The sequence below is a fragment of the Haemaphysalis longicornis genome, unplaced genomic scaffold, assembly GCF_048455015.1.
Source record: "Haemaphysalis longicornis isolate Haplotype H1 unplaced genomic scaffold, Haemaphysalis longicornis Haplotype H1 scaffold_16, whole genome shotgun sequence".
Classification (NCBI taxonomy): domain Eukaryota; kingdom Metazoa; phylum Arthropoda; class Arachnida; order Ixodida; family Ixodidae; genus Haemaphysalis; species Haemaphysalis longicornis.
The window spans coordinates 22,735,990-22,750,624 of record NW_027526266.1 but is presented as its reverse complement, the minus strand read 5'-3'; the positions used below and the strand labels follow the sequence as shown (position 1 = coordinate 22,750,624).

The 14,635-nt window shown below is 46.6% G+C and overlaps 1 protein-coding gene across 1 annotated transcript; it reads left to right on the top strand.

The window, feature by feature from the left end:
- Window positions 1-2,789: 2,789 nt before the first annotated feature.
- On the top strand, window positions 2,790-13,414 carry LOC144166069 (xyloside xylosyltransferase 1-like). The gene is made up of 5 exons (XM_077695726.1): window positions 2,790-2,811; window positions 5,671-5,906; window positions 7,369-7,622; window positions 10,309-10,591; window positions 13,031-13,414. The coding sequence occupies exons 1-5, from the start codon at window positions 2,790-2,792 to the stop codon at window positions 13,166-13,168; spliced, it is 933 nt and encodes a 310-aa protein (XP_077551852.1). The 3' UTR covers window positions 13,169-13,414.
- Window positions 13,415-14,635: the final 1,221 nt, after the last annotated feature.

The following is a 14,635-nucleotide window of genomic DNA, read 5'->3' as shown; positions in this document are numbered from 1 at the left end:
GTACAAGTTTGCCAGCAGCGAGGTGTCAAAGCAAACACTTTTGGTCGGCGATGCTCTTAAAGGGGCGGACCATCGATTTTTGTCGCGTATATGTTCTCTAGCTCATATGAAAGCCAAAGTTTTATATAGCCCGGTAACCACAAGCAATTTACAAACAAATTGGCGGACATAATTTTAATTTGGCACCAAACTTTCTAAAATAGGAAAGGTGGCCGTTCGTAGTGTAGGAACTTGACACTACAATATGTGTCCCGGTCACGTGAGCTGCAAACGTAGCAGCTACTGCAACTGCTTAAACGTTTATTCACTTATTGAAAACCTTTTAACATAAGTATGTGGATAACTTTAAATTGTATATGCATTTTGAAACATTATTTGGATAATTTTTAACACACGCAGCCCGCCACCGCCGAGTTGTCTTCAGTGTTGCTAACTGAGCCTCCATGCCCAGAATCAACGGCAGCGTTCAGCAAACGGCCCCAGTGAAGGAGCTTTGACGATTTTGCCTGAGTCAGATGCGTTTATTCTGCCCAAATATTCGATTTCAGTTTCCAAATACCCCAACGGCAGCTCAAAAAAAAAAAGGACGCGACCGGGGAGAATCGAACCGCCGACCTCCAGAACGTGAAGCCAGATTCTACCTATCGTTCATCGCAACAGATGGCGCCTTCGTGCAAAATATAATGGTGAATTAAAAAAAATATAAAGGAATAAGAAAGCCTGCGATTCACAGTTTTTTAGCTGGAGGCAAATTTTTAAATACCGCTTTTCATCTCGCATAAAGTATTTGGCCGCGCTACTGTAAGTCATGGTTGACAGCATTATTTTTGGGAGGGCACAGACGGCTGGTAGATCTAGAAATTTCCATTTAAAAAGCTCTAGGGTGTTATCAGCAAAACCATTTCTCGTTAAGGTGCTTTAAGGGATGCCCTTTCACTCGGGACAGGGAACGTATACTCGACGAAAATAGGTTAACTGTGCCTTTAAGCTCTTGAACCCATACATATGCGAAAACTTGGTGACTAATCACGAAGCCAGGGCATCCTTATCCAAATGACGGCAGTTGTATCCAGCTGGTGCGAGTCTAGATGCAAAAGCTATCGGACGCTTGGTACCGATGTCCTGGCAGAGAGCCAGCACAGGACCAACTTAATGCGGTGAGTAATCGCGAACGAGCACCAAGGGCTTACTATGGTCATAGTTTGACAACACCGAAGTAGACAACAGCAACTTGTCTACTTCGGTTTGTTCATTGAGCAGTTCATTTAGTAAACAAAACAGAATGAAGATATTTGGCAGAAATCACAGGAAAGAATTCGTCAGTCTCAATTAACCTTGTTGCGACTTGATATCACTAGTCCATGGAGCCTTCAGCACTGGTGCCGTTTTTACGCTTGGGATAAAAACCAGCCGCCGGGACATGCTGGCCGCAGCATTCGACCGGTGGCTGCATAAAGCTGCGCGTATGAAGCTACTATTTTGTAGCAGGTTCTATCAACTAAGGAGAGGCACTCCAACCAAGTTCAGCTTTCCTTTTTCCTTCCCTGAATGGCGGAATGTTTAAAAATTCAGCCTTACTGAACTTCTGATTCATAACATAATTGTGCTCCCAAAATTTCTCGTCTCTCTAGGTCTGGTACACCGGCTGAGCGTTGATTCAGTCAGTCAGACGTTCGGTCGGTGAGTCCGCCGATAGGTCGGTCGGTAGGTCGTTCGTTCGATCGGTCGGTCAGTCACTCAGTCGGTCACTCAGTCTGTTTGTCTGTCGTTGAGTCGGTCAGTAAGTCTGTGTCTGTCTGTCTGTCGGTTGGTCGGTCGGTTGGTTGGTCGGTCGGTCGGTCGGTCGGTCATTCGGTCGGTGAACGAATCGGACACATCATTTGATAGGTATGCATAGTTGTCAAAACGAATTAGTCAGGAAGCAGAACACAATAGCAATTCATGTGACCTGGTCACTGCTGAGTTTCCATAACACTTCCGGTGTGTCGCTGCCACGATTTAGACGTGGACAACAAAATCTCGCATTGGTCTGTAATTGTCAGTCGATGTTGTAACGGATGGGGAGGGAAAGCTTTATTGAAACGCAACATTAAGCGTAAAAAATGTCCCGGGGCAGGTTCACGAACATGAACTCGTCCGTAAGCTGGTTCGAGGTTAGTCAAGGCCGCCATGTTGAAGGAGGAGGGCGACAGAACTGCATTGGGTCAGGAGAAAATACAATGTGCTCTATTAGCCTTTGGTTTGCGGACAAGTGGGTCGTCCTGGGGAGGGTCAGATACCGTAGAAAAAAGAAAGAGCGGGTGTAAGGAGTCTATTTTAGTGTATGCGGCGAAGAAGGCGTAGTTGCATGGGGGTTATAGATTTGTTTGGAACAGGAAGTGTACGAAGAGTTTCCCTGATGTTCTCATAGTGAAGCATTATTTCTTGTTTGTAGTCGAGAGTGGTGTATCGGATGTCCAGTGCCGAAATTCGCCGTCGAAGCTGCGCACCACCTCGTGGCCTGAGATTCCAGTGTTACCAGGAATTCACCCCTGTGTTACAGTGTGAGGGACATGCTTTTGTTAAAGCTTCGCGTAGATCATGCTGAAGTTGTTCCGGAATACTACCCATGTGAACTGCGCGAATAGCTTGGATTAAATCAGTCTGTATGGTATATCCTGAAGGGTTAGGGGCTGCTATGGAAAGGTTCTGAATACTGGTGATTATTGGTAGAGTCTCTAGAGTCGCTGTAAGAGGGGGATTAGTGAAAGGACGGAGGGTGTGTATGGCTTAATCATTGGCACTTACAAATGAAGAAGCGGCTGTTCCGAGGTGCGTACGTGATGCATCCGTGTAGGCGGTCGTAAAATCGATAGTATAGACACGATCAGCAACGTGAGGAGAACGTCTCCTGAGATATGTATCATCTGCAGCGTTTTTAAAGACGGCAGTCTTTCTTGAGCTACTTAAACGCAGAAATTTTGCTCTGCCTGTATGCCTGTCTGTCAGTCTGTGGCTCCATTCAGCCACCCGGCCAAAGTGAAACAGACACGGCACAATAGTCTCATATACTCACAGCCAAATCTAAACGTCTGAGTTCCGTGTTAATGTTCATAATTGTCAACATTGTTGAATAGGAACAAGACATTAAGCAAATATAAGGCAGAAAAGTCATACATGAGTAACATTGGCAGGGTTCCTTTATTAAACAATTCACGGATGCTTGGTTTTTGCGATAGCAAATAAAATACTGTATCTACTGCAGAAAACCGTCGCCTGCTGTGGCCCACGCTACCTGGTGGCATTTAAAAAATCAAACGGCAACAGCGACGAAAGGTTTTAATAGATCAGTTCCACGTTCCGCTTGGAACGCTCGTGGAGTAGGGCAACATGGGTCTATAAACGTTGTAGTAGGGTTCCTCGATTCACGCGTGTCTTTGCCGTGCGGCAGCGCTGGCATCTAGGCACCGAACGTGGAGCAGGAAAGCGGTACATTTAAATTGACTTGTGCAAACCTATAGCGTAATATCAGAGTCTTTCAATGCTTCTCTGGTCATGAAACTCCCGGCCAAGTTTCGTACGGGGACAAAGGCTTCCGCGAGGGGCGCCACGCAGATCGGAGGGCATCGGGCGGCCGCGCTGCTCTGTAGGAACGCAGTAGCAGCATGCCCGTTCGCGCCAAATTTTTTCGCCACTCACTAAATGACATGTCCATTTGAGCGGCTCACGAAACGTAAAGCGAAAACGCACTGCTGACAAGGCGGCGAGCGTCTGTTTTATCTTACTCCGTGGTCCGTTCCCTGCCAAACGCGCTCTGACCACGCCCTCGGCAGCCCTCCGATCAACACCAGCGTCGCGGCGCGGCAGCGTACGAAGCTCTCCCATAGCGTGATGGCGAAGTTTCATGACCAGAAAGGCATTGAAGGACTCTGGTAGTATCTTGGGAGGAACAAGACGGGAGAGGAACAGCATGACAGGTGAGCGGGAAACAGAAGGGAGGCATTTACTTGCCAGGGGCGCCAGTCGACTATCATCTTCCGTCGACATTTGCAACAAAAGGAGGAGATACGCGGCCAATTTTTTTGGGATGTGAGCCACTGTGAAGTTATCTGGGTACGCCGAGGGAGGGGTGATAATAGGGAGGCAAATAGGCTTGAGAGAAGCTTGGTGAAGTATCCAGCGCCTCTGTTCTGTGCTAGAAAAACGCGCCATTTGCTGGTCGTTATTTTGTTGTATGACATCTCCCAGGGACAAGAACAGTCACGCACAGTATAAGCGCTTAGCTGAAGTATTAACGAGAATGCTGAGGGCGGTGTTATACAGTGTACGAAGCGCAATCTTAATGTGATAAGCAAATGCGGTGCAACAAATCCGTAAGCTAAAAGCAAACGCTAACTGTCTTAGCCACACTTGCGTGATCAAGTGGCTCATAGATATGTAGTCCAAGAATTTGGTAGGATGGGAGGCGAGGGTTGGGGCGACCCGCCATTATGAAATATATGATCGTTGTATTGTCATTGATAGCGAGTTTTCGTATGCAGGTGATTCTGATTTTTGAGGTGTGGTAGATAGGCCTATTTTGTCTTGATAACTAGTGACTCCATTGATATCCAAGGTGTCTAGCATTGACCCGAGAGACCAAGAGGGGCGCCAAAGAGTACGGTCACTTGCGTTGAATGTGTGTTTGAGGTTGGTGATCGATGGTAGGATATGAGACAGGGGGGGGGGGCAGAACTTAAAAAGGGTGGGTGGGAGAATACCAACTTGTGGAGTACCACGCGTGAGAGGAAAATTATCGGATACTGAAGCAGGATGATGGAACTTGGCCATGGGGCCACGCAGAAATGTCGAGTGCATAGCCGGTAAAGGGAAGGATAATTAAGAGCGGATCGTGGGCAAGGTTATCGAAGGTTTTCCGGTCAGGATCACTATTGCTTGGATTCGGGAAAAGGAGGCGGGAAAAGTGTGCATGTAGAAAGCAGAGGTTTTGAGTAGACACACTCTTGCAGAAGCCAAGTTGTTGTTGGGGAAATAAATCCTGGGACTCAAGATAGGTGTTAGGAAGCTTGAGGACCACCCGTTCTATTGTCTTTCCCAGGAGAGGTTAGAGACGTTTGGCGGAGGTTTTAAACGACCGATTTTTCCGACTGGCTTTGGTAGCAGGGATAGATACATGGATAAGGTGCCTGGAGCGTGCCTTATTCCTTGTGGGAGTTCGCAGAATGTCCAGAAAGTGTTTCTTGTCCTTGTAAGATAGATTTCGTATATTTGTATAAGTAATGCAGTCCTCATGTGGGGCAGAATCCCGCTTTAGATGTTCTAGCGCCTCCACGAGGTCCTACAGAGGGAACGGCTCATGGAGTTTTGCGTTGGAGGCGCCCATATGGGGATGATAAAGACTATGTAAGGAAGGAGGACAGAAAGGTCGTGGAGAGGGGTTGATAAAGCGTCCGCGCCCAGCGGGGAATGGTGCTTCTGGAGTGTAGCAGCAACCGGTTGGTTGAAGCACAAGTAGTGCCAGGTCCTTTTCTTCTCCACGCTGCCGTGGCTAGCCCAGTGCTCTTGCACCCGTTGCACCGATTCAGAGACGCGTTCGACAAGGCGAATATTGTTGGGCTGGGTCATTGAGTAACTGTTTACGCTATCTGGGTGCTGGATTTTTGGAACACGGGTATTCTGTGACGAATGCAGGTGACCCGAAGAGTGGTGCTCCACTCCGCGTCGCCTTCGTGATTGGCTGCGGCGAAACTGGCAGTTCTGCGTATGGCAACGTGGTCGACCAGCTGGGCGAGGCTCTGGACTCCCTCCTGCTCCACTCCAGCCGCTCCCTGCACGTCGACGTGGCGGTTCCGCCGGGGTATATACACGACCTCCATATTCTCATGGAGCATCTCACGCCGCGCATGATGCCCAACGTGGCCGCTGTGGTGAGAGCACCGGCGTCTATGTGCCACGCACCCAAGAGCCTTATAATAACGTTAGAGGGGGGCTACACCTGGTAGTACCCCTCCTCTACCGCGCCTTCAAGAATAGGCGCTATGAGGCCAGCTGGGCTCTTTCGCCTATAGGAAAATGGCTCTCCATAACGGCGTACTTGTAATTAGCAAGGATCCTACACGGACGCTGGGGCTTTTTTGGCGTGCATGGGCAATTTATTTTAAATGTGTCCAGCCGAATACCTATCACAGGTATCACGAATGGTCGGAATTTATGTAATATAAGTGGCGCTACTTGTGTAGATACTGAGATGGTACAGGACGCCGAAGTATAACACAGCCAATGCTCGTCGCTGCGGGGAACGATTTTATTTGTGACCAGGGCAGTGTTTATAGTATAATTTAAACGCGTTATTGGTAGGGGAAAAGAAGCTATGCGGCTCATTTAAGTCCGGCGTTTACAGCATAGTTTAAACGCGTTATCGGCGCGGGAAAATAAACTATGCGGCTTATTTAGCAGCAACACTTTTTTGCTTCAAGTAGCTTGCCGACAACACCGTAAGGATGGTGGAAAGTCGCAGCTGTTACACAACGCAATGATTTCATCTTTTGTTAGACAAACTACTGAGGGGTAGCGTACAATTTTTTTCACTCGTGCATCGAACATACACCCCGAAGAAGCGCTTCACTTGGGAACACTGCACGTTTCGTAATCTCGAACAAAAAAATCCGCGAAAAATTTTGCTGACGTAAAGTACGTGGAGAAATGCCCGCAAAAAATAGACTATCTCAGTGTTCAGGTGTCTTACTGCATGTTGGAACAAAGCGACTGTAGGGTAAAATGTTTCGAGGAATGCGGTTGGTCGATGGATGAAGGTAGTCCACATATATGTCGAAAAACCGCTCGCAGCAGTTCATGAGGACCGTAATCCGGCTGTAGGTAAGTTGAACGCAAATTGAAATGCAGATACTGGGCGTCTGAACCGGTCGCTTAAAGTGTTCTAGGGAAAAAAAGACACAAAAATTGGAATTCCTTTGATTTTGATGATATTTTAAGTGAAGTTAGAAAAGATGAAAGAAATATGAAATAAGTGCATAATATCTCTGCAATATCTAATAAATAAATGATAAACAGTGATCGGAACGCGTTTTGTGATGCCATTGTTTAAATAAGGTGCATACGTTTAACGATTCATTAGTTCAAATCCCCAAATCTCTGTGACTCCGAGTCAAGAAAAGATAAGAATACAATAAACCCCTTGAGTAATCACAACTTTGAATGCATTTTCACTGACTGTGAAATAGTGCCCGCTGTTTTAAAACTGTGCCCTGGTTCAACTAGGCCGGCGCCGCTTTCTTGCCTCCTCCTTCTTGGGCTAAAATGGAAATCATGATACAGTATGTCGACAACAGTGCATTTAAAGTGTCCGCATTCCCGGCACCCAAATTTTAGGTGGACCTGTTCCCGCTTGAAATGCTGCTCGATATCTCGTCCGACAACAAGAGCACCACGGTTGCCACGAAAATACCCCAGAGTGACCCGCTGCTACCGCTCTGCACCGCACTGCACAAGGTGTTTCGGGTGCCCCGACTTCTGGCGATGGCCCCAACCGTGCTGTTCCACGCCGACGTGGCTGTGCTGTGGGCGGAATTCGATTTGTTTTCCGACGGTGCTGTCTTCGCTCTCGCCCGGGAGCAGAGTGCAAGGTACGAATTGGGCAACTCAAAACTCACCAATATACGGAGCCATCATGCGGAAGGCACCGCTATAAAAATGTGGTGGCAAGGACCATCATACTGGTGCGACAGACGAGCAATGGAGTTTCGTTCATGCGTACGGTGTGCTCATCCGTCACTGCCTTTCCCGTGGATAGGGCTTCTCACATCAGGAAAAAGCGAGATGACCGCCAAGTATGCAGTTTGTGTAGGTGAAGTGTAGGTTCACTGGTGTACCGACTTCGCTTCGTCAGTAGTTATCTACTGCTGCGTACGTGTGGCTACCTCCGGCTGCGTAGCCATTCCAACAAGACTGCGAGAACAGCCCACTGCCATGGCGACTGCGGCGCCACAGTTCTTCAGTTATGCCAACCTATTCTTGCAGTTGTGTACGCGGGCGTCTATAACAGCAAGATGTGACGTGAGAACTTCATTTATAGACAAAATAGCGTAAACTGTTGTTACCAATTTCGGGAAGGAAAGAGGTCCACTTACGCTGCATGGTGGGGCCGCGGCCGCCTCTAAATTGCCTAACTGAAAGGCAGAAAAGAGCGAGAGTTGTTTTAAGAAGTTGTTTTAAAAATAGGCTGATTTATGACATTTAGTCCGCATTAGGGATCTATGCGCCAAATCGCTTTGGGCCAGGACTTTTGCTTTGCAGCAAATATCTCCACCATCTCTCGATGACGGTGCCTGATGGAATGATTTTGCAGTGTTTGAGCGCGGTGTTTTTTGTGCCGAAGTAATAATAAATTACGTCAGCCAATTTAACGGGAATTGGTTTAAACTTAATGTAAGGAACTTCCGGTATTTACGTTTAACTCTCGCCCAGAAGCTCAGTCGCAGCATCGGGAGCTGACCTACGCGGGTATGCGACGGGCTGTAGTTATGCCCAACGTAACGTATTGAGCTCTAACCGGGAACCGCTAACGGTAGCTGCAGGTACAGTGGGTACGGTACGCTAGGTACGGTAGGCAACCTTTAATTTTGTCGTTAAAGCGTGCCAAGCAGCATTACGTTGCTTGGCACGCTTTTACGACAAAATTGAAGGTTGCCTGGCGTTAGGCCTAAACATAGGGCGTTATGCTCGGCGTGAAGCTCCTACATCAAACTTCGTGAATTGGTTATAGCCGAAAAAAGTTCTCACTGTACCCATTTTACGTCAGGGTGCGGATACAGTTGACGTCTTGGGAACTCAGAGCACAGCGTGAGGGCTCAGGTCTGGCGCATACTGGCCAGTTGCTGCTTTTATTCTGACAAAAAAGTACACATACATAGGGTAGGACGTACACTCGGCAGTGATGTATCGGACAATGGTTTACAAGAGCAGTAGTGTATGCTGCTGCAGCCGGGTAGTTACGGACGCTACCTCCCGCGGTGCATGCTGAGACATGACGAAGAAATCAATGAATCGGTTAGTGCTCGAACATTAGTGGTTCTGCAATAAGAATCCTGTGTCGGCTGACCAAATTGATTGTATGAAACTCTTACAAGTTACACAGAAAGAAAATCTTCATGGCAAATTTAACGTCACTAGCAGTATGTACACTTTTAGATACCCCAAAGTACACAAACCGAAATTACAAACTACGGAAGGCAGTCTTTCGTTTCAACATGCCGACGTACTAAAGAAAGTTGGAGACTAGATTGATTTGAAATACAACAGAAAAAATTAGCAACTCACCTAAAAGAATATATTTTGAGTCATAATTTCTGCTTGAATGGCTAGAACTGTGGAAATTGTTTAGACTTGCCATTTAATGCTCTGGTTTTGTAGTTGTGTGTGTGCGTTTAAATTGCAATCATAGTTCTGCTCTGATTGTCCTATTGTACTTTATTATACCTTACTCTGATGCACGTTAGTGTTCATTCTACATTACTCATATTGTTCTTCATTGTTCGCTGCTGTACATGTTGCCTATGTTTTTTTTCACTCAAACATTAGACTTCCCAGCTGATTAACTTGCTTATTGAATGTTCTGTACGAAAGGGGGCAGGAGCCTCTTTCAGGCTTTTGTAGCCTTTAGTCTCAGCCTGCCTCCTCGTAGTTCTGAGGAAATAAAGATCTTCGAATCTTTGAATCTTTAAATGCCAACATGCGCCATTGGGTGGTCTGCAAATGGAAGCTCCTGCAATTAACTTGCTGGTTGAGAATTCGTTGTTCCACAACGAGTAAAAACAATGCCGTTTAACTGAATATTTGCTTTTCTGTCGGCCGGCACCACGGAGCTGGTTTGTTTTCCAGCAGGCTAGTCACGCACGTAAATGGACGGCAGTTATTCGAGCAGTCTAGGTGTTGAGATGACTGTCGCGACTAAATACCCTGGTAGTTGAGTGTTTTTGGCTGTACCAAGGTATTGAAGGTTATGCACAATTAGCATTGAAGGGAAAACCTTGTTTTGTGTTCTGCACCGAGTTGTGATCATTCTGGAGTGATCAGAGAAATTGAAGTAATAGGGGCAACTTTGAGCAGTAAGATGTGAAGTCTATTTGTGTAGACCTTTACAAGTTTGGACAGAGTTATCTCGTTCGGTTTCTGTATGGTGAAGTCTTGGTCGATGGGAAATGCTGGTGCGCGGAAAACTGCCTGCGCATAGAATGGCGGGAATTTTCTGTGCCCCTTACACTCCCTCTAAACAGACTTATTTATTTCATAAATTGCGCCGGGGGCGAGCAGGTATGCGGAGCTCCTGTCTAAACCGGGAAACGTAAACAGCAATGGCTGCGGCAACCCTCCCACTACGAGCGGAGGCAACTACGGCTACAACGCTGCCGTGGCCTTGTTGGACTTGGACGCAGCGAGGCGGTCGCAGAAGTACTCGCGGCTCTCAGTGCAGAACATGGCGGCCACCTACGGCTGGACCGGAAAAGCGGTGCTGCAAGACCAGGACTTCTACACGATGGCTGCGTGCAGCGAGCCATCACTCCTTCACCAGCTGCCGTGCTCCTGGAACCGACAGGTCAGGATAAGGAAGAAAGGGTGCCTGTGGAAAGAATATTTACTTCGTCAGTGTCGTGAGTGCGCGGCCGCGATTGCGCATGTGCATTTTATAAAGGAAACAACCACCGTTGGTAGTTGTCGTGTCAGCAAAAGTTTCACGCTGAGGGAGTTAACTCACGGTCTCACGAAGCTTGGACCTAACGGACAGCAATAGTAGTCGTAAAACGGCACCTGAGAAGGAATACTGACTATACGTTGCGGGTAGTATCAAAAGTCCCGAACTTCGTCCCGTATCAGCCACAGCAACGCCATAGCACGGCTACCCAGCCGTACTTCATCAATGCTTAACTCATTCTTCGCTCAAGCAATAACCCTCTGGAACCATTTCCCCGATACAATAGCCTCGTGCGCAGACCGCAAATTATTCCGCGAAAAATTGCTCAACCACGTTTCATAATACCTACGTATCAAATGTGCCTTATGTGTTTCCTTTCTTTAATGCTGTATCTTTTCTACTTTTGAACTGCATTTTTGTACTGTAATTTTGTATTTGCTGCTATAATTGCTGTACCTTTGTCACTTGTTCTTTTTTCTTCTTTGTTGCCTTGTAATTTTTTTAGCGCTGTGTCATACCTTTCTGCACGTCCCCCCCTTATGTAACGCCCTCAGGACCCTTAAGGTGGAAATAAATGAAATGAAATGAAAAGTTAGGACAGCAATGGAAGTCTAGTTATTGCTGAAAAACAATATTCACGGATGGCTATTTTCAGCGCCATTCACAGTTGTAAGATTGTTGGCTGGGGCTGGAAGGTATTTATTCTACAATGGTTACATGCGGCAAACTTCGAATGATTTATCAGATGCGCAAGAGATTTGTGCAAAGGTTTTGGTCCCTTCAATAATTGGCAGTTCTAGGATAGCTGATTCATAACTGAAGGCTCTCATACAGCGTCATTGCACCTTTGCGCAACGGAAACGCTAAAACCTGGCGGCCGCTACGAGCCATTACCGACGAGAAGGGTTAGTGGAGCTTTTTTCACGGAAAAATATTGAAAGAGCACTTTCATCACTGCCACCTCTGCTTTCTAATCAATGAAATAGAATCTGTACATACAGTTCTAATGGCGTGTAGCAACTTAGATTTGTGATTTTTTGAGCAGCTTAGATTTTTTGAGCAGCTTCCCTGCACCATGACATTGCAGGAACTGTAGATGCTGATTGAATAAAGCTTCAACGAACTATTTACCACAGATTTTCGATGACTCACAACGCGTACCCTGAAAACATTGAAATGTAAGGCGTAAAAGTATTAATGACACAAGCGACGTTATAAAAGGACTAATTACAAATAAACGACATGAAAGTTAAGAGGGCATGCAACAGATTTAGATTTGTCGCAGCCGATCTGATGGGCCCGGGAAAATGAATGGAGGTTCGAATGGCCCTGTCTTTCACACTAACAAGCTCCATTGCCGCTTTTTGATGTCGACTCTAACTACATACTGCTGAGTCCACAGAGCTAAGAGTGGTTCGCTCACACGTTTAGAGAGCATGGCGGGAGCGTGTGGAAAGTCAATTTTAGCCATCTAATCAATTATATCACCAAGCCTCGATTTCCCGTCTTGCTGTTAAAATGAGGCTCCTATGCACTTCGTTCGAGACCCAGCCTTAGGCATTTTTTTTAATGAAAGAAAGTTCAGCATATATGGGGTTACTGCCTGAGATTTCATAACCTGCGAACGCCAGGGTATAGTAAAGTAATTGGCAGAAACATGACGCTTTGTAGGCGACATTCTTGCGTAGAGATGAGATGATGGTTGTGCAAAGACCGTGTAAGTGAAGTAAATGGCAAGTTAGGCTAGTTGTTTATTTTATAATGAGTTTTCGTTCTAATAAACGTTCAGTTGCGAGTTCAGTGCTGTGCGTCGTCCCGTCTTCTTTTTGCACGAGTGTTTCTTGCGCTGTTTTTTACCATGAACCGTGTGAGTGGCCTTTTTGTAGCCCGAAGCTCCCTTTGCTTTTTCTTCGAAATTTATTGGGAGTACCTGAATTCGAGGTGATGGCGTGGTATAAACATTATCCGGCTAAATTCACTCGCCATGTGGCTTCGTCAGTGATACAGGACCTCTGGCGGCTTCCTGTATGCGCCACGCCTTCGATTCCACAACTCTCAACACCAATGTGAGCCGATCAAGATCAGTATTCAAATAACGTTACCTGGTTCACTTTTGTGCCATGTTGCGCCCTACTGCTCGCGCTCACTTACCGTGCTATTGGTACGTTGGGCACATCTTTGCGAAGTCCCGTACTAGCAGTATCTTCGCGACTACTCATGGCCCGATAAATTTTGTTTTTAAGCCCTGAGTGCTGAGGAAGGATTAAAATTTCAGCACCTGCTGCCCACAAGTTTCCCCGTGTGATTCTCTTTGCATCTGCTTTGGTCTTGTGGCTATCGCAGGTCCCAGCCAAGGACAATTCACCGCCCAAAGGGGTCAAAGGCGTGCGTGATTTGAACCTTGCCAACATGACGCGCCTGCATGCCTGGTGCGAAGGAGGCACCTACATATGCTCGGCACGCTGCCCTCAAGATGACTAGCAGTTTCTGTTCACGCCGAATGCGTCGCGTCTCGAAGAATTTGCAAGTCGCTGTCTGCTTTCGGACCGTTCTACCGGAGCCCAGAGCCCTTCATTCGCGTCTTGAGCACTCGCGGTTTTCGCCGTTTTCTTGGTACAATAAGGGTTCCTCTTTTGTCTTAACCAAGTACGTCATTAAACTGAACGCAACACTAACCAAAGACCCATCCGTGCTGCAGTAATACGGGTGTATAATCGTGGGGAAGTAGTTTGCTTTGGGAAACGTTCACTTGCAGTCCTTATATTGCCTGCTGTATCGACCGACCATCCAGCACATATGCTCTGTAACTTGGCGTAGCTTGTAGGCCTTCATGGGTAATAAAAAACGCTGCAAAATCTACCTCCCTGGTACGTTACATGTTCTCTTCAAATTGTGACAGAGCTGTTATCTCTGCCTTTCCTGGAGCGCAATCATATCGCCGCAAGAAATCAAGTCATTGGTCCATGGCTCACCCAGTACCTACGACGACCACTACTGCAGGTATGAGGTACAACGGCACCATTGTTGCTAATAGTCGTACGTATGCCTTTGAAGTTGGCGCAAGACCAGGCACGGATTGTAGAGACAACTGGGATGAATTGATACAACTGGGATCTATTGATTGATTTAAAGAAAGAAAGAAAAGTTGTGGTTTTTTGGCACAACAACCTTTCGGTTATAATGCGCCAGACGGAAGGTAGAATAGTTATGCGACGGTTAAACGATGTTATTCAAGGTGTTGTGAAGATTAAAAACATTTTAAAAGGACTCAAAGATGCACATAGCTAAAACTGGTGTAGAAGGCCGGTGTCCTCAAAAAATTTGAAAACGTTACTAAAATCCATCAATGGTGCATCACTAAGTAAAAGCGCAGGGTGTAAAGGGATGCAAAAGGTGTATAATGCTTTGAAATGCCTGATGCGTGCTACTTCAAGGTGTGGGAAGCTTATTAAAACAAAGTACAGTAAGAGGATCTCCACAGTGGTCACACACGGGTTTCTGTTCTTTCTGGATCAGGAAGCCGTGTGTGAGCACATTGTGACCTATTCGCAGTCGGCATAAAATAACCTCATAAAAACGATTTCTGTGTCTGCAGCTTTTCCATTCAGATAGGTATGGTTTCACTAGGTGTAACTTATTTTTAGTCTGTCTGTCCCATTCAGTTTGCCAGTACATTGTAATGGACTTTCGTATGGTGGTCCGAAGGTCCTGTTAAGGAACCTTGGACTTCGCTATTGCACAATGCTTAGTATCGCATGCTGCGCTATCGACAGTTTCATTTTCTGGAATGACAATGTGGCTTGGTATTCAACAAAAGACGACACTAACCTCTGCCGGTGTAAGGCAGCACAGTCGATTTTTTAGCATACCTACAGCCGCATTCTTTGAAGGGACAAGGGAGGTCAAAGCACGTATGGCGCTTAAGGAATCTGTAAAAATTGCCACTTT